We start from the raw sequence: 22,690 nt of genomic DNA, 5'->3' as shown, positions 1-22,690 counted from the left end.
GACAATGGTGTCTCTTTATTGGAAATAATTGGTTGGTGTGTGTGCAATTCGTCCAAAATAGTCTGCCACACATAAATCACCAGATCCACATCACACTTATCACATTCATCAGAATCGATCAAAAGGTACATAGAGTCGAGACAATCATTCAGGTCATCCGCGCTCTTTGCGATATAAAAATCGCAAAAGGCTTTCCAATCGAAATCAAACTCTTCCAACAAGGCCCCAATCTCCCATGAGGCAAATGGCGGTTCAAACAACCCAGTATCTAGGTAATCTCCATATGGGTTGTGGTCAGGAACGAGGACAGACTTTTTAACTGCTTTAATGTAGTGTGTGATCCTACCTATAATAGGATCCACATATACCTTTGCCTCAGGCAATGACATCTGAACAAAATCGAAGGTTCCCTCTGCCCTGGGAATTTTGGTTTGGCTGGACATTCTGTAACGATTGTGGAATCGTCTCCGTGGTCAGCGCACCAGACGTGCGCTGACGCGGCGGATTTCCTCCACAAGCGTATTATTGCGGACACCCAGGCTAGGTGCCATGCACCCGCAGAGGGCAATTCCCACCGGCAGATGGCGCTGTGGAGTGCAGGCGAACACAGCCGCTGCACAGCCACAGATGCCAAATGGGAATTGTACAGATCCGGGACAAGGTACAATCAGGCAGGGCTGGATAGCCCACAGGGAACAGAGCAAAAGGACAGAACCAATGTGTGCCCACCAAATTAGTCGCCACCCAGCGACGGCGAACACACAACGGCGGAAACGAAGTAGGAAACGCAATCGCAAGAATGGCGATTGCCAATAGCGACACAAGACTGAGCAGGACAGAGCACAAGGGTAGCAAAGGCACAGCAAATCATACAAAGAGAAAGATAAAGAAAATAACAAACGCTAGCTGAACGCGAACACCGCACTCATTCGCAACAGTGCACGCGTTCGTGCGCGGTCTCCACATGTTACGCACAACAGAGACAAGCACGCCTAACTAACCAAAGACAGACAAACACGAAACAGAGAACGCGAGCGCTTGCTTAACGGTTACCTCACCGAGCCTCCAGCAAGCGCAGCAGACAAGACAGACAGACGAAAACAGGGACAAGCGACAGAAGGATCCCCAGCGCTAGCGAAAAGTGGCTAGCGCGATCCCAGAAGACAGAACAGAAGGATCCCCAGCGCTAGCGAAAAGTAGCTAGCGCGATCCCAGGAGAAAGAGTAGCAGAACAGAAGGATCCCCAGCGCTAGCGAAAAGTGGCTAGCGCGATCCCAGAAGACAGAACAGAAGGATCCCCAGCACTAGCGCTAGGGCGAGTGCAATCCAAACACACGGCAGACAGAACAGATGAGGTAGGCAGAAACAACCGCTGTTCCAACCTACACTCCAGACTCAATCAGAAGGATCCACAGCCGCTAACGCTAGGGCTTGTACGATCCAAACACAAGACAGATGGAACAGGCAAAACAGATAATGCAATCCTAACTGCACTAGGGAACTGCCTAGTGCATCCCCACGAATTACACTAAGATAACTTCAACAAGCGAGAATGGCTGACACTCCAGCAGTGTCCATCAGGAACAGACCATGGAAGGGAAATGTCCAGCAAAGCATTCTGGGAGCAGAATGCTTTTATAGTGCCAGTCATCAAAAGAAGGCAGGTAAGGGATTTGCATGACTAATGTATGCAAATCCCTCAGCAACACAAGCTGCACAACTGACAGAAGGTCTCCTTTCCAGAGTCCTGCAGCAAGCAAACCTAAACAATGGTCAAAAGGCTGCCTGCCTGCGCAGGCAGCTGAGTGGATTCTCACAATTTTTTACTATCTGGATCCGGAACAACCCATATATCAAAAAGAGGTATCCGAGCACCACTGACAGTTTGCTTCAAACTTAATAGGCTGCCAAAATATATAAAATCACACATAATAAAGTGTGATTTTCTCAACCCCCTGGGTCCATATTCCACATTTGGTCTTGAAATTACCACCACCAGTGTAAAAATTGGTGCAAGGTGATTTTTTTTCTTTCTAAACCATAGGTGCAAAGGATGCTGGGGGATTGAGGTCATAACTCCATCCCCCCATGTCCATGTGATCTAATCCAGGCAGGCAGACAAACATCTGAAATAAGAATTATAGCAAACAGACATGATAAGACAGGTTTCAGCTTTTCTGCTGTCTCTCCTCTCTCCTACACACTGTGAAAAGAGATGTAAGGTAGAGAGCAGGGGAGGGAACCAGGCTGGAGGGGAGGGGAAGGGGAGGGAACCAGGCTGGAGGGGTGGACCCAATGCTGGGGGTGTACTTTGTCAAGGCTTCAGCATGAGAAGAAAGAAGTAAGTACTAAACAAATATACATGTGAGTCTGTTCTATTCACTACAATGTACCAGATGTAAACTTTATATGTTCATCTAACAGTGCATAGACTACATATATGTATTGACATTCAAACCTTTTTTTTTGACCGGAGGTACTCTTTAACCTTTTGAGGACCGCTGGCGTAAATTCTATGCCGCCTTCTGGCCACCTAACTGTGATGCTGCGTAGGATTTAGCCGCCCGCCGTTTCCGCTCCCGACACGATCGTGCGCACCCGAGAGGGGAGATTAAGCTGTAATATGACAGCTGACATCTCCCCTCATTGATCAGGAGCCATTGCGTATGGCTTCTGCTCACATGATCACTATGATCAGTGGCGGATCATAGTGATCCCTGTTACTGATGCAGCAGTGGGGGGGGAAGAGAGGACCCACTCACCTTCCTGCCGTTCCCCCAACTATCGTTGCTCCCCTCCACTCTGGCCGGCATCCCCACTCACTCTGATGTCAGTGCCAGGTCCCAGCTTGATGACGTCATCAAGCCGCTACCCGGAACTGAGTGGCAGTACGAGTGGGGATGCCGGCCGGAGTGGAGGGGTCCACTGCGGCTCATTTATGGAGCCTGGGAGGTGAGTAAATGCTGCTGGCTACAGGGGGGGTCATCTGGCTACAGGGGGGACACCAAGCCTTGCCATCTGCACAGGGGATCCGGCTGCCTGACCCCCCCAAACACGACCCCCCACATGCAAATTCGCCTGGTCCTTTTGGGGGGTTAAGCAGCCGGTCCCAAATAGGTTAAGTTTAAGTGCTATGAAAAATGTCAATATAAACTGTGATGTTAGGATCCAACTTTAAATATTACTCTATGACTTTTTCACTAGAGATGGCTCGAACCTCCGATTTTAGGTTCGCGAACCTCGAACGTGAACTTCCGCAAAAGTTCGGGTTCGCGCGAACTTTGCGAACTGCAATAGACTTTAATGGGGAGGCAAACGTTGAAAACTAGAATGCAGGAGAACAGAGGTGCCAAACGGATAAAAGGAAGCTAAATGAGCTTAAAAACCAAATTCTTGTTAAATAGAGGAGGTAGTGGTGGACTTACCTCCTCCAAGTAGACACACAACGACTGTAGTAAACACAGTCAATATATTTTATTAACCTGTGACAGAGGTGCCTGGCTCTTCTACTGACCACATATGCTATTGCTCCGTTGTTATTGCCTGATGAAGCGGGATCAAACCTGCGAAACGCGTTGCATATTTGGAGTTAATAAAATATATTGACTGTCTTTACTACAGTCGTTGTGTGTCTACTTGGAGGAGGTAAGTCCACCACTACCTCCTCTATTTACCAAGAATTTGGTGTTTAAGCTCATTTAGCTTCCTTTTATCCTTTTGGCACCTCTGTTCTCCTGCATAATATTAAGTCCCCCCTGGGTGGAGGGCTGAACCCCCTTTTTCTCATCTACAGAGAGCGACTTCTTATTCCTGAGTGGGGTCAGGAAAATCTCCCCACCTGCCTTTACAGTGGTTGCCTAATGGTAACCCTGGTTTGTGAGTATTAATATTTACTCTATCTAGTAACCATTTACCAGTACATATTACACTATTGGGGCTCTTGGTGTTCCTTGTTTTTGAAAACTAGAAGCATTTATGCTGGCCACAAAAGTGATGAAAGACATGTTTCAAGGGGTCTAACACCTGGAGGGGGCATGGCGGAGTGGGATACATGCCAAAAGTCCCGGGGAAAAATCTGGATGTGACGCAAAGCAGCGTTTTAAGGGCAGAAATCACATTGAATGCTAAATTGCAGGCCTAAAGTGCTTTAAAACAACTTGCATGTGTATACATCAATCAGGGAGTGTAATTAGAGTACTACTTCACACTGACACACCAAACTCACTGTGTAACGCACCGCAAACAGCTGTCTGTGTAGTGATGGCCATGCTGGACTGGTGCGCACCGTGGCCAGAGTGTAGGCCGTGGCGTTTTTTCAGCCCATATGGTCGCCGGGCTGTGGTAGCTCAATGATAGAACAACAGTGACTGTCCAGCTGATCAAATTTGGTCTGTCCATAATGAAGCAACAACCTTATTATCTTGAGTGTGCCCCCCCCCCCCCTTCCCGAGACACTCATATAGCCGTCGGTCATTGCTTCACTGTGATACGCAAGTTCCTTTACGGCGGCAAGGTAATGATCACAAAGGGGAATGGAAACATGTACATGCCTTTTGTTTTGTTGTTGCAGCCGCAGTGCAGCCAGAAAAATTAGGCAGGCATGTACACGCACCAGAAAAGTTATTATAGTGGCCTTAAAAATTAGGAATCCACCTGGAGTCCTGGACCCTGTTGTTGGTGGCAGAGAAGGCAGTCAAGCAGCCTGCAGGCAGAGATGCTGTGTGGGGAGTGACTTAGTCTTGGGGCAGGGAGTCACACGGCGTGCAGGCAGAGATGCTGTGTGTGGGGACTGACTTAGTCTTCGTTCAGGCCTGACCGGGCTTTGCAGACCAGGTGGTCAGATGGACCCTTAACCCAAAGCTGTGTGCCAGAGATGACACCACTTGCCTTTCAACATCACGGTACAGTTTGGGTATCGCCTTTTTTGAGAAATAATTGCATACCTTCCACTGCGGTGTGTGGCTTTCCTTTTGTGTGCTGCTTTTCCTCAGGTGTTTATTCCATTGCAGTTTGTGCTTTCTACTAATCATGTGCCTTTGTAAGGTAGTTGTCCCTACGCGGGTCTCGGCCTTTCCACAGCTCAATTTTTGGTGGCAGAGAGTACAGATGGCATTGCTCTCATCTGAGACAGACACACAAAACAATGTCCATACCGCTGAGCCCTGGGGTGATGGCACTTTGGTAGTGGCGGCCGACTGAGTAGTAAGTGGGGTGCCAGAATCAGAGCAGGAGGAGGAAGATATGTCACGGTTCCATGCGGAAGCTGAGAAAGATGAGGTGTTCTGTGTTAAATAGTCAACTACGTCCTGACAATCTTGGAGGTTGATGGCACGTGCCTTCTTCTGAACACTGTACTTTGGTCGAAGACTGCACAAAATCACAACAGCACAACATTGAACAGACCTGCCAGGTGGCCTGCCTCTGCCTTCTGTTTTGTCCATATTGGGGGGATGAAGTGAAAGGTATGCACTGATTTGACTAATACAATGTGCAGTCAGTCACACAGGTGCAGTTAACAGGTATGCACGGAGTGGGATATCACACTGCAGTGCTACTGGGTAGTAGAAATGTGCACCTGTCACACACACGTACTGTGAACAGGTACAGTGACTGGTGGTATTAAATATCACACTGCATGCGCTCACGTAGGTAGGTGGGTACACTGAACACAACAGGTAGGTATATGCAGTGATGGGTATTACAAATGTGCACCTGTCTCACACACGTACCATGAATAGGGAGGATCGGAACCAGCAAATTCCGTTCCGCCGGAATTCACAGATTCCGTTAATGATAAATTCCGTCGCTATGAAAATTCCGCCGGACTTTATGAAGTTCCGTCGGAATTTTTTAAAAAATCCCTCTCTCTCTCTCTCTCTCTCTCTCTCTCTCTATCTCTCTCTCTCTCTCTCTCTCTCTCTCTCTCTCTCACACACAAAGTGTCAATTCATGCTACTTTTTCTATTGGATTGGTCATAATGATACATGCTAGTCCAGCTTTAGCATGTAGTGTGGTTGGTGGTCTAGGGGGTAAGACAGATACCTACTACACACTGAGACCTGGGTTCAAATCCCAGCCATGGTATGTAAGCTGTTTTGAAAAACTGCAATTCCCTACAGGATGATACAAGAGGATGGATGAATGGATGAAGGAGGAGGAGGAGGAGGAGGAGGAAGAGAGAGAGAGAGAGAGATTGATTGATGTGTTATCCCGGAAAAATTCAGCGGAAATAATAAAATTTCCGCGGAATTCCGTTTGGGAGGTTTAGCAATTCTGTTCCGACTAATTGACTTAATTCCGGTCGGAATCACGGAATTAACAATTCCGCGGAATCCAGCGAGCATCCCTAACCATGAACAGGTACAGTGACTGGTGGTATTAAATAGCACACTGCATGCGCTCACGTAGATAGGTGGGTCCACTGAACACAACAGGTAGGTATATGCAGTGATGGGTATTATAACACCTGTCACACACACACACGTGCCGTGAACAGGTGCAATGACTGGTGGTATTAACACTGCGTGCGTTCACGTAGGAAGGTAGGTAGGTAGGTGCACTAAACAGTGAACAGGTACAATGATTGGGATTACAAATTTGCAGCTGCCTGTCACACACACAGGTAGTCACTGAATTTGCTGGGCCTGGCAGTGGCACAGTAGGAATTAAGGGGACAAAGGCCAGCTGCGACTGACTGACAGGGCTGTATATAATGCAAGTGGGCCACACAAAAAAAAATAGATCACAAGAACAAGATTAGCTCTCAAAAGAGCTGTTGAGGGGTGCTTTTTTAGCAATAAGAATCAAGGAGCAAGCTGATAAGCCTACAAGAGCCTAAGCTTTCCCTATGAGAGTCTGCAGCAGCTCTCCCTTCTCTAATTACTGCAGGCACATGAGTCCAATGCTCCAGGAGGAAGTGTAGCCTGATTGGCTACAATGTGCCTGCTGACTGTGATGTAGAGGGTCAAAGTTGACCCTAATGATGCACTATGGGGGGGCCAATTGAACTTCTGGAAAAGTTTGTGGTTCTCCGCGAACACGAACCACCGAAGTTCACCGGGAACTGTTCGCTGCCAAACTGTTCGGGCCATCTATAGCAAGTTGGGGACTGGCAGACATTGGCTTCTTCCGCTCAAGGATTTCCTTCATGGAAACCTGGCTGCTGCTGTGGGCAGAGGAGCAGGAACTGCTCAAGTTGAGAGGTGGAGTGGAGGAGGGTGGCTGTGAAGGTGCAAGGGAGAATCAGCCGGGCTGTACTGCGCAGGCGCAGTAGTTCTGCGCATGCGCAGTACAGCCCGGCGGACGTCCGATGACGTCAGCGCGCCGGCGTGGGACGCAGAAGTGCCAGGAAATGGAGCGCAGAAGAGCCCGGCCTGGCAGCCAGCCTGGCCAGGTCGGGTCGGGCACCGGAGACCACCGGGAGCCTGCGGAGCGGCGGCGAGGGCACCTCCTGCCTGCCACGGGCTGGAGGAAGCCCCAGGTAAGTGGAAATTTATTTTTATTTTTTTAATCCCCTCCCTGAACCTTCCCTTTAAAAAGAACACTATAGTTTCATACAAGGAAGGCAATGTACAATGGTCCAAATATGCCCAGGCCCCAGAGCAATAGAAAAAGTCCCTTTTGACCTTTAAGGTGCCCATTAACTGCACAATTTTTATAAATTATTCAAAAATGCGATTGATTTGTTAAATTGGAAATAATTGATTGAAAATTATCCTTTGCAGCCAATGATGGCAATTTTTGACGCAAAAGTTTGATTTGGCCTCTCTGATTGCTAAACTATTAAATGGGAAATTTGGATTGTGCCAGGGGGCAGCATGTAATCATATAGATCAGGTGAGAATTCCTCCTCTTTTACATTAGACACTCTTTAAAAGGATCCCAGGGTTTGGACTTCATCCCAGTAAAAAGCTGATACCCCCTTTCCCATGAGAAATCGATTCCTTTTCTCAGACATCATCAGGGAGCTCTGTATGACTGATATTGTGGTGAAACCCCTCCCACCGTGTGATGTCATGACCATGGTCCAATCTTTGAACCTCATTGCATTGTGGGAAATAATGCCAAGCGATTACTGCCAAACAAGTAATGTCTCCCTCTGTAATGAACATTCCATACAGATCACCTCTGAAAAATGTCAGAATGTAAATCAGGGAGAGGCAAGATTTTACAATGGACAAACACTGACTAAATATTGTATACATGTATTAAGTAATCAATAAGCATTCTTTTAATGATGTTATTTTCTCTACAATTTCTCTTTAAAAATAAATAAATAAATGTAACGCCTAAGCAAAGAAAACTTACTGTGACTTAGCGCCCCCTGCAGGAAGAGGAGGAGAAGACAAAAGGTGCTTTGTCTGTGAGTCACCCTTGTCATTTCCAATGCACATATGAGCCAACCCTGGAAAGCAAATGATGATATAGTTATTAAGGTGCGGCAGTAGAAGGGTTTGCACATAGTCAGGCTTCATACACAAGAAGTGTTTGGCTTCCAGATGTTGGTTTCATTACAGATGTTGTCATTGGGGATAAGTGGGCAACATTTGCAAATCTAACTGAATTTGTCTTATCCTTCCCCGGCAAAATGTTGCATAAAATTGCAGACTTAATTCACAATTGTTTCTACTTTTACTCTGAGGGGTCTGGAGTCTAATATCACAGTTGATTACAAACATAAATGGTATCAACAAAAGATAAATGATATGAAAACCATGTATGTCACAGCTACCACAGGGAATGTTTTTTTTTTTTTTTTTTAAAAGTCAGATAGACCTTTTAGTTGAGAAAATTGATTTAAAAAAATAAAGCAGAAAAATGCATTACTTTTCTCCTATGTTGCTGTCACTTACAGTAAGTAGTATAAATCTTGACATTACCGACAGGTTTTGGACTAGTCCACATCTCCATAGGGGATTCTCAGCATGGCCTTTACTCATTATAAAGACATTCAAGGATTTATACAAAGACTAGTTGGCCTAAGCCCGTTTAAAAATGGGCTCTAGGTCTCTTCACGCCGCCAGTCAGTGCACGCACCCACTCGCCGCGGGCTCCCTGGACCGTCCTCCTGTCCCAATGGTTGTCTGTACTGCGCACATGTGCAGTACAAAATGCCCACGCACACAGCCTGGGACAGGAAGGATGACGCAGGGACAGTTAGGTTTTGTTGTATAGGATGCTGGCCAGCCTCCCTGCTCACTGTACACTTTTATGGCAGTTGGATGGAGCAACTGCCATTCACTAAGTGCATTTTAAAATTAAAGGAATCCTTGTGAACCCCCATGAGGTTATGGGCTAGTCCAAAACCTGTCGGTTCTGTCAGATTTCTACTACCCACTGTGAGTGACAGCAACATAGGAGAAAAGTAATATATGGCTCATTTTACTTATTCGTATATGTTTACATATGTTTTAAAGTTTAAGATTTCCGTGACGGAGGTCCTTTAAGCCCTCATACCTGCTTTTGTTACCAGATTTGCTTTGCATGTCAGGGACAATAGTCGTGTCATGTAAAAATAATTGTAATACAGTTTTGAAACAGACCTTGTAGTTTTTAAATACTTGATTTTATTTATTTTGTTTGCTGGAAAAAGTTTAAACTGAGTGCAGTGATAGATTGTGGCAGTTTTAGCCTCATACATCTCACCAGGCTTCAATGGATACAATCATTGTTTTCCTGACTCAATTGGTAATGCCAAGTGACAGAACGCGTTTTCTTTAACAATGGAGGAAACAAGCTATATGAATATTATCCTGCATAGAGGACAAGGAGTTAGCAATGCTTGGACATACATAGCACATCTTGTGGCAGTAGCATGTGTAGGTCAACATCTGCTCTGTAACCAGTGCAGTGTCATGCATGACGCTGCACTGGTGACAAAAATGTTTTACCATCTACATTTTAAATTCAATTTCCTGAAAAACTAAAAGGTTTTTTTGAAAAAAAAAGAATTGTGGTGTATGGGGGCTTATTGCAATCAATGTGAAAATCGTCCCCATAAACTTCAATGCTAAAAATTCACTTTGAGGCTCTGTTCACATCTAAAATAGAAATTGCTGATGCCATCGATTGTTTTGCGTGATTTGTTTTACCCTCCCGGTTGTTACCTGCGCGCTTTCCACTTTGAATTAAGGGCTTTTGCAGAGCGGTTCTGTTTGTTCCTTACGCAGGTCAGGAAGTGAACTCTTGGACCCGGAAAAGAATGAATACAATGGCCAATATGCAATCACCTGTTTCTCCTGAGTTTTCTCCTAGGGGATATTTTCATAGTTGTCAATAAAATGTCTTGTAAATTACCAGCAAGCAAAAAAATACTCAAAATAATTTTGATTGTATTATTCATCTACTTTTTGGTACTTTTTCCATTGTAAAGTACTAAAAAAGTTATACTAAATCGACGATGAAAAATTATCTTCTAGGAGAAAACTCAGGAGAAAAGGTTAATTGCATATGGCTGAATGTATTTATTCTTAAAGGGAAGGTTCAGGGAGTCTGAAAAAAATAAAAGTCCATATCCACTTACCTGGGGCTTCCTCCAGCCCGTGGCAGGCAGGAGGTGCCCTCACCGCCTACTCCGCAGGTTCCCGGTGGTCTCCGGTAGCCGACCCGACCTGGCCAGGCCGGCTGCCAGGTCGGGCTCTTCTGCGCTCCAACAACGGGCTCTTCTGCGTCCCATGTGGATGCGCTGACGTCATCGGACATCCTCAGGGCTGTACTGCGCAGGCGCAGAACTACTGCACCTGTGCAGTACAGCCCGGAGGACGTCAATGACGTCAGCACGCTCCTGTGAGGCGTAGATTGAAGTGCAGAAGAGCCCGACCTGGCAGCCGGGCCTGGCCAGGTCGGGTCGGCCACCGGAGACCACCGGGAGCCTGCGGAGCGGCGGCGAGGGCACCTCCTGGCTGCCACGGGCTGGAGGAAGCCCCAGGTAAGTGGGTATGGATTTTTATTTTTTTTCAGACTCCCTGAACCTTCCCTATAAAAGCGCTGGGGAAATCGCTAATTCGCTACACAAAGTGCTTTTTCAAGCGTTTTGCGATTTCCCTATACCTTCCATTGAGGCAAATCACCCCAAAAATGGTACAGGCAGTGCTTTGCTGAACGGATTGTAATCGAACCACTCAGATGTGACTCTCTCATAGGGAATCATTGCACAAGCACTTCTAGGGCGATTTTGAAAATCACTGGTGCTTAAAAAGAAGGTGAAAATGCCCTAGATATGAACAGCTAGCTTCGGTTTCGCCAATGGGCCACTACATTTGCACAGCTTTGGCTATGTGTATCTTTGCTAACGTTCCCATCCGCAATAGCATCCTGCGCTGTTGTGGACGGTAACCTGAACAAGGCTACATGTGGCAGTGGCCCATTGACTTACAAGTCGACCAAATAGAAAGTAGCTGGCGGCAGGAGAACGGAGCATTGTGGAGGACCGGCGTGGGACAGGACAGCTGCAAGGGGCTGGCAGAAGCCCCAGGTAAGTGAACTGTTTGTTTTTTGTTTTTTTTTAGTTCCACTTTAAGCAAAATTGCTCATTCTTAGCTGTCATGTTTATTTCCTTTAATTAAATACCTGATGTTCTTCTGGCCTTTCCATTGTCACAACTGGACCAAGCAGGCAACAAGTGGGGACAGAACCTCTGTTCTGCTTATAGTTCCGGGCTAGAGACTCTGAAAATATAAAAGGAGGAAGATCAGCACAACAACTGGGTACATTTGTATGGCTGCACCCACATCCTTATAAGTATTATAATTTGTAAGCTTATCATCCAAACTAAGTGAAATGGGTGGTATAGGACCACAACAACCTCATGCAAATGTTGGTAGAATACCTAATTTAAGGCTGAACTATAATCTGACAGAAAATACAACTGAAAACCTGCCTCACCAAACAATATTGTCTTAGTAGTTATCCTATCTGTCTTTCATCCAAAGCAATGTCATGTGTATGAAAATTACAATTCTTCCTCCCGTCACATTGAGCTATTGTGGAAACAGACATCCTGCATAGCAATATAATATTCAGTTCAGTCTGTAAGCACCACACTTTTGTTTTTAGACTGTAAAGCTTTCTATCTCTGTAGTTTGCACACATATACTATCTAAGAGTTTATCTCCAGCAGTCAGAAATAAAACCTGAAGACCTCAGTGACTAATAGAGCTACAGGGAAATTGACACTGAAATTATTAACCCCTTCAGGCACTTTTCAGAAAAATAAAACCAAACTTTATTAGAATAGGCTTATTATAGAAAGGCTAATCTACTGGAACAGAGAGACATTTCAACAGTAGTTCTACTTTAAAGTAATCCTGTAGTGAGATTAAACTGTAGAGATAATGATTCATATATAAAGTGCTATTCCTAAATAGGACTTTTCTGAAATTCTACAGTCATATGTTATATCTTAAAACCAAAAAACAATGTTTAACGTTTTTGTTGTCTCAGGTGACAACATTTTTGTTTGTTTGTTTTTTTAATTGTTATGCAACCCCAATCTTAAACTATTGACCTCTTTTATCTTTCCCCTGCACTTAGATGTGTTTCTGTGCCATACATGAGAAAATAGGAAAAAGGGAACACAGCGTAGCCCATGTAGGATTGGAACTATAAATACACATGTTTATCTCAGCATGTCACATGTCACATGTCACTTTAGGTACCTTTTAAGATCAAACATCGGGAGAAAGTCTCCAATGTCTAGGGTCTCTGGAGATAATTTGTCACCACATGCCCTCTTTCCTATATCATTTGCATATGTATCACATCCCAAGCATTCATGTTCAGTGATGCTCATCCAGATACCTGAACTATCCAGATATCCAAACTTTTTTCTGGTATCCGAACTTGGATATGGATTCCAGATACCTGGATAAATCCGGAATGCACTATCCGAGTGAATCCAGATACGTATTAGGTATCCAGAAATTAGTCCAGATGCCTAGTTTGGGTACCCGGATCCGGATAGCGTAAGGGAGATGTCGTCTATGACGTCATTGAGCCAATCAGAGGGCTCCCAGCTGAAACACTGGAACATTTTGCAGAGTCACCATATTTTGAGAAATGTGTTACCCTCTAGACCAAATTTTATCTATCGCCGTGTATATCCAATTTAAAAAAAAACAGCTTGCCCCTAGTTATATTAACCCTCCTGAGGTTGGGAATATGTTGGGGTGGCAGACTGCAGGTTGCAGGTGCTGCAGAATGACAAAAGGCCAAAAAACAAACAAAATTGTGTCCTTCTCTAAAAGGAGTAGATTTAAAATTAAACAATGTATAATCTGTGCTACTTCCTATGTTGTCTATGCGATCTGGTGTGAATGCGGCCTGCAATATGTGGGCCGCACCACCAGACCACTAAGGGAAAGAAGTGGTGAGCATATCACAAATATTAGTAAGGATTTTGTTCAACATAGCTTATCTTCCCATTTTAAATTACATCAGCGTAATCCCACTTTTATGCATTTTTGTGCTGTAGAAAAATTGTTACCTAATTGTAGAGGTTGCAATAGAAATTTCCAAGAAAGAGATGAGGTGGATTTTTAATCGTGGGACATCCACTCTGTTAGGATTAAATGTGGAGTATTAAGGCCCATATGCAATTAATTTTTTCACCTGAGTTTTCTCCTAGGAGATAATTTTCATCTTCTTGTTAAACTAACTTTGCAGCATTTTACAATTGAAAAAGTACCCAAAAGTTGATGAAAAGTACTATCAAATATATTTTGAGTATTTTCTTGCAGGCTGGGGACTTAAAAAGCATTTTATGACAAGTTGTAAAAATATCACCTAGGTAAAAATTCGGGAGAAATAATGAATTGCATATGGGCCTAACTGTTTTATTGCTGACAATTGCTTTTGTAAATGGAGGTGAAATTGACCTATATAGTGCAGTATTTGCCCCCCTCCCATCTTGAGTGTGGTTTGTTGCATCATTTTGCACATTGGTAATTGAGTGCAATAATTTTGATGCATCATTTTTGACGCATTTTTAATTAATATCTTACCCCTTTTTACTATGGTGCATTTGTGGTTTGTTTAATTAGTTACTGCAACGCGATGCGGATTGCTGTGTATAACATTTTTTGCTAATGGCGTCATTTTATGTCACATAGTCGGCATACTGTAGTCTTTTCTATGCTATCATTGTCCCCCCTGAAGTAAGCGCTAGTACAAATGTCCGCCGAGAATCCTATTTTGAATAGGCAGGGTTTTTTCCTTGGTGGGCGGTGGTTGGAGGACTGTTTTAAGGCGCCGGTGTTGGTTGAGACGTCAACCTCTGATGAGTCATTCATGACGAAATGCGTAGGGAGGAGCTACGTCCCATGTGACTGGCTGCACGTTGTTCTGGAGTTGCGGAGATACGGGGCAACAGATGTATGAGCGGCTACCCAGGACCGTTTCAAGCTATCTGTATACAATGCGCTCAATCTTTTTACACTTGTAAATGCAACTCTAGTTTATTTCTTTGATGTAATAAATGATCTTATGCTATGTGGAGCTCTGTCTTGAGTATTTAGAGCCAGTTGGAGTAAACACAGGACCTGCCTGTCCCCTGTATTGCCTTATATCCATACCTCTGGATCTGTTGGAGGCTGACTGGGTGAGTGCGGGCACATTGGGGGGAGTGTGTCCCTGCACTATGTGAAGGTTGTGGTTCACACTGGAATAGGTGGAGGGCAATTTACAAAGTAATCTGGTTACACTATGTGCCTATTCTTATTTTTTGCATGACGTGCTGAATAACGAGAAGTTGATCATCTGTGACTTGGGTGGACTACCTGATTTCCTGGAAATTGATTGGACTGTGATTACAATCTAACGGGGATACCTATTTTGAACTGAACTTTCCTTATTTTCAGCCTTTGAGTGCAGTGATTTTTAGATGAACTCTTTGGTATATTTACAGAATTGATGTCATTGTGCACCACCTTTTTCATTGATGGTTTGTCTGTGAGCGCAGATCAGGTATTTATTTGTGTAAGGTTTAGCTAGAATGCGGAGGCCACACAACCTGAGCTATACCAGCCCACTAAAGCTGCTAACATTGGAAATATTCTTCAGTGCAATTTTACCTCCAAATAAGCCGGTGAATTGGGACATTTTAACTCAGAATACATGTCAGTAAAGCGAAAAAAGTTCAGTGAGCAAAAATGGGCCAATTGGCCGTGAGATTAAACTTAAAAAAATGACTTGCTCATCCTTAGTGACGAGCTGCCCTTCGGCTAGGAGCACACATAGCAGAAACGCTAGCGTTGCGGAAAACGCAGCGATTTTGCCGCTAATTGAAGTCAATGGGCCACATCAAAAAACGCATATAAAAAACACATATGCATTTTTGATGAAATTTTAAACATGCATTTTTAAAAATTCTGGTTTTGTTGCCTAACTTTCAAAAACGCACATAATCAAATTCAATGGCAACGCAATGGTATGCATTTTTCATGAATGTATTTCCATTTCCTGTTGTCTTCCTAGTGATTTGCATAAAACGCAATTGAAAATGCATGCAAAACACATATGCATTTTGTATATGCGAACAGCAAATGCATAAAAACGCCCGCAAAACGCTAGAAAAATGCATATGCGGGAAAAAACGCTAACGCAAAAACACACACACAAAAAAACCGCACATGACCTGAAACTCAACCTTTCACACACAGCCATGTGTACACCCAGCCTTCATGGCCAGCCAATGCCTGTAATTTTCACCGTAAGAGGAATTTTAGACTTTTGATTATATGCAGAAATGCATAAAGTTATGTAAAAAAAAAAAAAATTTGTCACTTTAAAAACCATATCTGTCACTTTTTCTTGGATCTGAACTAGAGATGATCAGTGAGATTCTTATAAGTTTGACTTCAATGCAGGTTTACTACAAACTATGCAGCTTCAAATTGGGCCAATCAAAATCAACAGGGACTGAATTTTCATTGGCCAAATTCCAAACTGCATACAGCTTGCATTACAATTGCCTGCAGGCCAGAGATACTAGCATCTCATTGACAATCTCATTTCCAATGTCTACAAAGTTTATTTATTTATTTATTTAAGTATTTATATAGCGCCGACATATTATGCAGCGCTGTACAGAATATATTGTCTTGTCACTAACTGTCCCTTGGAGGAGCTCACAATCTAATCCCTACCATAGTCAGATGTCTATGTATGTATCGTGTAGTGTATGGATCGTAGTCTAGGGCCAGTTGTTTAGAGGGAAGCCAATTAACTTATCTGTATGTTTTTGGAATGTGGGAGGAAACCGGAGTGACTGGAGGAAACCCACACAGACATGGGGAGAACATACAAACTCCTTGCAGATGTTGATGTTGCTGGGATTCGAACCAGGAACCCAGAGTTGCAAGGCAAGAGCGCTAACCACTACGCCACCGTGCTTATGTAGTAAGATTCAGTGCTTTCACCGCACTCACATTTTTTTTAAAGCCTGGAGTTTCCCTCCCACCCCAGCTGTCACACACTGATTGCTATTAGACTAAGAGGGCCACAGGGCCCTCAACCTCCCCAACACCTTAATATCTAGTTATCTGGTTTGCAGTCACTGCCATGTATCCCCTTTTCAAATTTATTTCTGCTTCAAACACAATTAGAAATGACAGCTGAATGAATTGTGTGCCCCCTACTACACTGCGCCCTGAGGCTGGAGCCTCTCCAGCCTATGCCTCGGCCCAGCCCTGCCTAGCAGGGCAGTAAAGTGGTATGGATGGGATCCAGGGGTGTAACTATAGTTGGCAGCCCCTCTCCCCAAAGCAATGATACAGTATGGTAGGGCCCGCTTCTGTACCTAATGTCATTTTGCAGAGTGCACAGCAGAAGCATAATTATACATTACCTGCTCGCCGCGTCACTTCTGGCATTCCCACCCACTGAAGTACAGAAGTGCAGGAAGTGACGCGGTGAGTGGTGGAACTTAGGTAAGGAAATAGGTAATTGCTTCCCCACTCGCTGCTAGCCAATTGAAATTTAGCGAAACTAGCTGGAGGGGGGCACGGAGGGGGGAGCCCCAGGTGAGGGAGGGGGGTCCGACCTCCCTCCCCACCGCTGTGCCTGCTGCTTCCCCTTCCTGGCTGCTACCCTCTCCAAGGCACTTATGGGGGGCGGCGGCATCCTCACAACTTTGCCTCAGGCGGCAATAAGTATAGAATCTGCCATTTCTGCTAGCCTAGTGTGTTCTTACCCTCAAGGTAGCGGGAAGCTAGACTAATCTGTCCCATAACTCAAGGAGGCAACCCACACTGTTTGCTGATTAACTAAAACTAGTGCAAAAACAAATTGTCACAAACCTGGTGCAAAAGGGGAGCAGATCCCCGAGGGACAGATGAGAATACTTGAACTGTTCCTCTTTTTTAAAAGTTTTCCATATTTAATTTATAGCAAAGATAAAGTTGTTGGTAGTGGTGCTCATAATGGGTCAATTACGATTACACCAAATTGTGGGTAATTTTTAGCAATTACGCATTACATAATTGCAGTTATGTTGCATACAGCATACTACATTTGTGAATCATAATTATACCTGTAATTACGCAATTAAGAAACCAAGAAATGTTCCAAAAACACCGCACCACTCACTACATGTAAACAAATGAACCATCTTTATTGATCTGCAATTGTTTCATAAAAGCAATTTAAAAACAGTTACTAATCAATAAGTAATGGTGCTGGGCAAAAATTGTATACAAATGTATAACACATTAAATGTATCTATGATAACAATGGCAAGCAAACATAGGCCAGTAGAGGTGTAGGCGAACACCTCGCAAGCTGCTCGCCGCGAATAGAGGGCCCTGTACTACTTGCGGGTCGCAATATCCCAGAGTAGTACGTATGCCTGTGTCTGCATGCGTCCTTTAGTACCCATGCCCTGGCCCAGCAGTGTGCGTGGTTGCAATCAGGGACGCGCCCCGCCGGGCCAGGGCATGCATACTGAAAGACGTGTGCAGACACAGGCATGCGTACTACTGCGGGACATTGCGACCAGGAAGTAGTACCTGGCCAGACTTCCCATAGAGATTCGCTGGTGAGTACCAAAAAAACTCAATCCAGGGGCTATGTCCAGCATAAATGCAAAGTATTGAATGTGCAATTAAACATTGTATATGAAAAACAATAATATCAAATACCTTCCAGAATAAAATAGGTGCAAATTGCAAAGGAGAAAGTGCAAGTAGATGAAAAAAGTGCAAAATGCGGAGATAGATGGATAAGTGAAATAAAGATGTGCTATGAAGTACATAAGACCCCCAACAAAGGGATAGACAGTGTGCCAGTCACTGATGATGAATACATTTGTGACTAGAAGGGATTTTACCTGAAGGGTAAAGGGCAATTGAAGGAGATAGTGCTTACCGGAATGAGTAGTAAAGATGAATGTTGCGCCTCCTAAAAGCCAATGTAATTACGCAATTAAGCATAATTTGCATTTCATGCATAAAAATATTCTTATCTATTTGCCAGTGTCCTGATCTTGCACGGCTGTTAATTAAATGTTAAAAAAGAAAAATGTGTTTGTATGCGGAAAACATTTGCATTCACCACCAGCCTGCATACTGCACATGCATGAACATTATCTGAAAATTCAATGGGAAAATGTGTTTGTATCAGGGATGGTCGTAGTCAGCCAACTTCGCTACACTGGAACTACATGTAGTTTCAACAATTACACTTCGCCAAACTACGGCTTTGAAATAAAATATTCGCTTCGTATGCATTTCGTAGTCTACGCGTTAAAATACGCAATTAGTGTGAAGCGTAGTGTATGTGGACGCTTATGCCATTATGCGGAAAAATGTACACATTAATTCCTCTGAAAATGCTTGTACCAGAAAGTCTTCTATGCGTACATTCCCGTTTCTAATGCATAATTTTGTAAGCATACAATCGTACGCGGAAAAATAGACGCAAATAACGCATTCGTAGTTTACTTTGCAATACTCATGTAAACTACATGTAGGGCGTATACTATGCGTAACAGTACTTCGCTACGCGTAAAATCGTAAGCATAGTTTTGAAACTTCGCTTATGAACTACAATGCGTAGATGCAAACTGCGTTGCGTAAATTTGCACTGGCGTAGTTTCTGCTCATCCCTGGTTTGTATGCAAAAAAATAAATAAATAAATAAACACACACGCGCAGATATTTAAAGGATACCCGAGGTGACATGTGACATGATGAGATAGACATGGTTATGTACAGTGCCTAGCACACAAATAACTAGGCTGTGTTCCTTTTTTTCTTTCTCTGTCTGAAAGAGTTAAATATCAGGTATGTAAGTGGCTGACTCAGTTCTGACTCAGACAGGAAGTGACTACAGTGTGCCCCTCACTGATATGAAATTCCAACTATAAAACACTTTCCTAGCAGAAAATGTCTTCTGAGAGCAGGAAAGAGATAAAGGGTCAATAGTTCATAGATTTTAGCTCTGGCATACTTCAATGAATGTGTCATTGAACAAAAACAATAAAACAGTTAAAAAGTAGATTGAAACATAAAATAAAACTGTGGAATATCTTAAAACGTCATTTTTAGGAGTAGGAAGATAGATACAATCATTTATTTCTTGTATACAGCTTTCTGAGCTCTGTATACACATTTATTCAGCAAATGTGGTGATTCTAGCATGTATGGTATTAACCAATAAAGTCGGCAGCCATTGATTTGACAATGACAATGCTAAAGGCGAACGCAAACTTTTGGAACAATCGTTCACAGCACAAACAAACATTTGGGGAATTGTTAAATTAGCTGTGGGGACACACTTGACGTTTTCTGCACAGAAATACTGAGAACTCATGTTAGTCAATGAGCTAGTTTACACTTAATTTGTTTTTCGCGTGCAGAAGAAAAACGGACATTCTGCATGATGATTCTGCACATTTAGTCAGTTTTCTCTATCAATTCCATCAGCTGCTGTGAAAAAATGTGTGTGTTTTCCTGTGCAGAAAAAGTATTCAGAAAAACGCGTGCAGAAACCTGAAAGGCAAGTGTGATCCCTGCCTCAGGATTAGCCGGATAGGCATTGGTAGTGGGAGAGTTCAGTGTGAGATTAGGCTTAGGAGTAGCTGTAGTAAAATATTGGTATATAATACCGACCTTTTACTATATTTTTACAATGTAAGGGCTGGAACCCACAGGAGCGCTTTTGGCAGCGTTTTGGCAGCACTGCGATACGCTAGCAGTTTGCCAAAACGCTGGGCCAATGTTAATGGATGGGGCAACTTCCACAGGAGCGTTTGTGTTTCCCAGAAACACAAACGCAGGACCTGCAGCATTTTGGGAGCGTTAGCGCTTCAATGTAAAGTATTGAAACGCTAGCGGAAACGCTCAGCAAAACCTAAACTGAGCGGTTTTGCTAGCGTTTTGCGGTTAAGCACACTGTAACAAAATGAAAAATAATTCACAGGACCAATCAGGATAAAAACGCAAAACGCTAGGCACCCGCTGGGGAAAAAAATACAATGTTGCAAAACGCGACCGAAAACGTGCATGAATGCGCTTGCAAACCACTCAGACAAAACGCTAGCGGTTGCGTTTTGCGTTTGCTGATTTCAGTGGGTTCCAGGCCTAATAGAAGATCAGCAAATTTAGCAATATTCTACTAGCATCATTTCTGGGCATCCAAAATTCCAGGTGTCCTTTGTACACTGCAAATGGACTGCTTATCCGTTGAGGTCGGTTTCACACTAGAAACCAGCAGTAGTGTTGTGGTGCGGTCCGATGATCGCATCGCTAAAAATAGCCTTTGAGGATTTCCACTGAAAGGCAAACAGGAAGTGAAGCTGTCTAGTGCTTACTTCATGTGGCCGAAATAAGAAATGTGTTGAAGTGTATTAACAAAATACGCTTCCACACCTGTGAGCCGCAACGCAATAGCGAAAACGGTAAAAAAAAAGAAATCTACATCGCCATAAACTTACACGACTTCTGGTCCACCGCATGTGTTGCCCAACAACGCACGGATGCTCTTGCGTCAGATGCGGTGCTTCCGGTGCATCGCATCCAGTGTGAAAGACCCCATAGACTTTCATCGCCCTAGCGTCACCCTGCGGTATAAAGGGAAAATGTCCCAGTGTGAAGGGGGCCTGAAAATGATGAAAATTTGAGCATGGCGTGGCGTAGGAATAGGGGGTGCAGAGGTTGCCACCGCATCAGGGCCCCTGGGCCAGAGGGGCCCTGAGAGGCCCTCCCTCAACTACAGTATTAGCTCTTTATTTGGTCCTTTACTGGTAGCAATCACTTCCATAGATGCTTAGAATAGTAGTGATCTCTAACAGACTGCTCCCCATCCCCTTTTTGCAGCTTTGTCACTGTGGTTGTCTTTGGCAGGTTTTGGTGCACCGTATGAATTGTTATATATAGAGTGCTTGGGGGGCCCCAATGTAAAACTTGCACTGGGGCCCACAACTCCTTAGCTATGCCACTGGTGTGTGACATTTATCTGCCTCTTGCATCAATGTGGTGGAATTTTGGCCCAGGCTTCTTCACTACATTGCTTCACTGAAAGAGCGGCCCCTTGCTTTTTCTCAGTACAGACACTCACATAATTATATCATCTCAGAGATAGCCTAATTGTCTTATTATGAAGGGAGGTGAGATCTGAAAAGACTGGGAAGCTTTCCAAGCTCTTTAATGTGCCAAAGAAGCCTGGAATACTTTGATGAGAAGCCACCCATCGTAGGTTGACTAGATCCTGGTGAGCCATTCCCATCGAATACAATACGGTAGACATTCCAGATAGATTCAGGCATGTCTCCTCACAGTAACATCATTAAATAACAAATTGCCCAATTTTTCACTCTGGTGCCACAAACTTGGCACATTTGAAATGAAAACTTCTCATATTCCCGAGGGGAAAACACTCCCTTGTGGGTAATTTCTCCACCTTTGCCAATATTTGGTAAACTTTACATCATGTGCCATAAACTTCTGTTCACCATGAGGGAGAAGGTCTGTGAAGACTTCTTCCATTAGGTCTGATTTATTAGGTAGTATGTCAGAAGATCAAATAGAAATGGCCATTATGTCTCATAAATATTAATGCTTCCAGCAGGGGCGTAACTAGAAATCACTGGGCCCCCCTGCAAAACTTTGGATGGGGCCCCCTCACTTTCTGCACAGGTAAAATGAGAACCAATGTTATTCAACTGGCTAATGCACACTTGAAAGAAAGTGTTTTTCCCATGTACATAAAAACTAACAGCAGTGACGTTGGGGGCTGGGGGCTGTACACAAGAGCATGCTGCACACTGAATTGGTACCGTCTACAAATCTTTGTATGATTCGTTATCAGTAGCTGAGCAGATGCATTCATTAGAACAATTGTTCAGAGAGTAGAAAGCTTTTTCTCTCTGTGCCCAGACTCCTTAAGCATCACTACAGTACACAGCACTTGGGGAGGAGTAGAGAGGCTGGGGTAGAGCATACTTATACACAAGACCCTGATGAACACTGAATAGGGAGTGTCCTCAAATCTTTGTCTGATTCCTTATCAGTGGCTGAGCACATACAGTCATTAGAACAATTGTGCAGAGAGCAGAAAGTTTTTTTCTGTCAGTGCCCTTATTTGTCAGTCTCTCAGGACAGGGAAAAGAAACTTCTCCCCCCACGGGGCCCCCCCTGCAGTTTCTGGGCCCCCCCTGCGGCTGCATCCCTTGCAGAGTCTATTGTTACGCCCCTG

The 22,690-nt window shown here is 44.0% G+C and overlaps 1 protein-coding gene across 1 annotated transcript in view; it reads right to left on the bottom strand.

Moving 5' to 3' along the window:
* The window catches only part of LOC137541324 (uncharacterized), a 177,401-nt gene that overhangs the window by 93,908 nt on the left and 60,803 nt on the right, over positions 1-22,690 (bottom strand). The window contains exons 2-3 of the mRNA XM_068262572.1: positions 11,570-11,667; positions 8,309-8,405 (exon numbers count right to left, since the gene is read on the bottom strand). Coding sequence (XP_068118673.1) covers positions 8,309-8,405; positions 11,570-11,593 — 121 coding nt within the window. The 5' untranslated portion in view covers positions 11,594-11,667. The remainder of the gene's footprint in view (positions 1-8,308; positions 8,406-11,569; positions 11,668-22,690) is intronic.

This window comes from Hyperolius riggenbachi, chromosome 12 (assembly GCF_040937935.1).
Source record: "Hyperolius riggenbachi isolate aHypRig1 chromosome 12, aHypRig1.pri, whole genome shotgun sequence".
Classification (NCBI taxonomy): domain Eukaryota; kingdom Metazoa; phylum Chordata; class Amphibia; order Anura; family Hyperoliidae; genus Hyperolius; species Hyperolius riggenbachi.
This window is presented reverse-complemented; position numbering and strand designations above follow the sequence as displayed.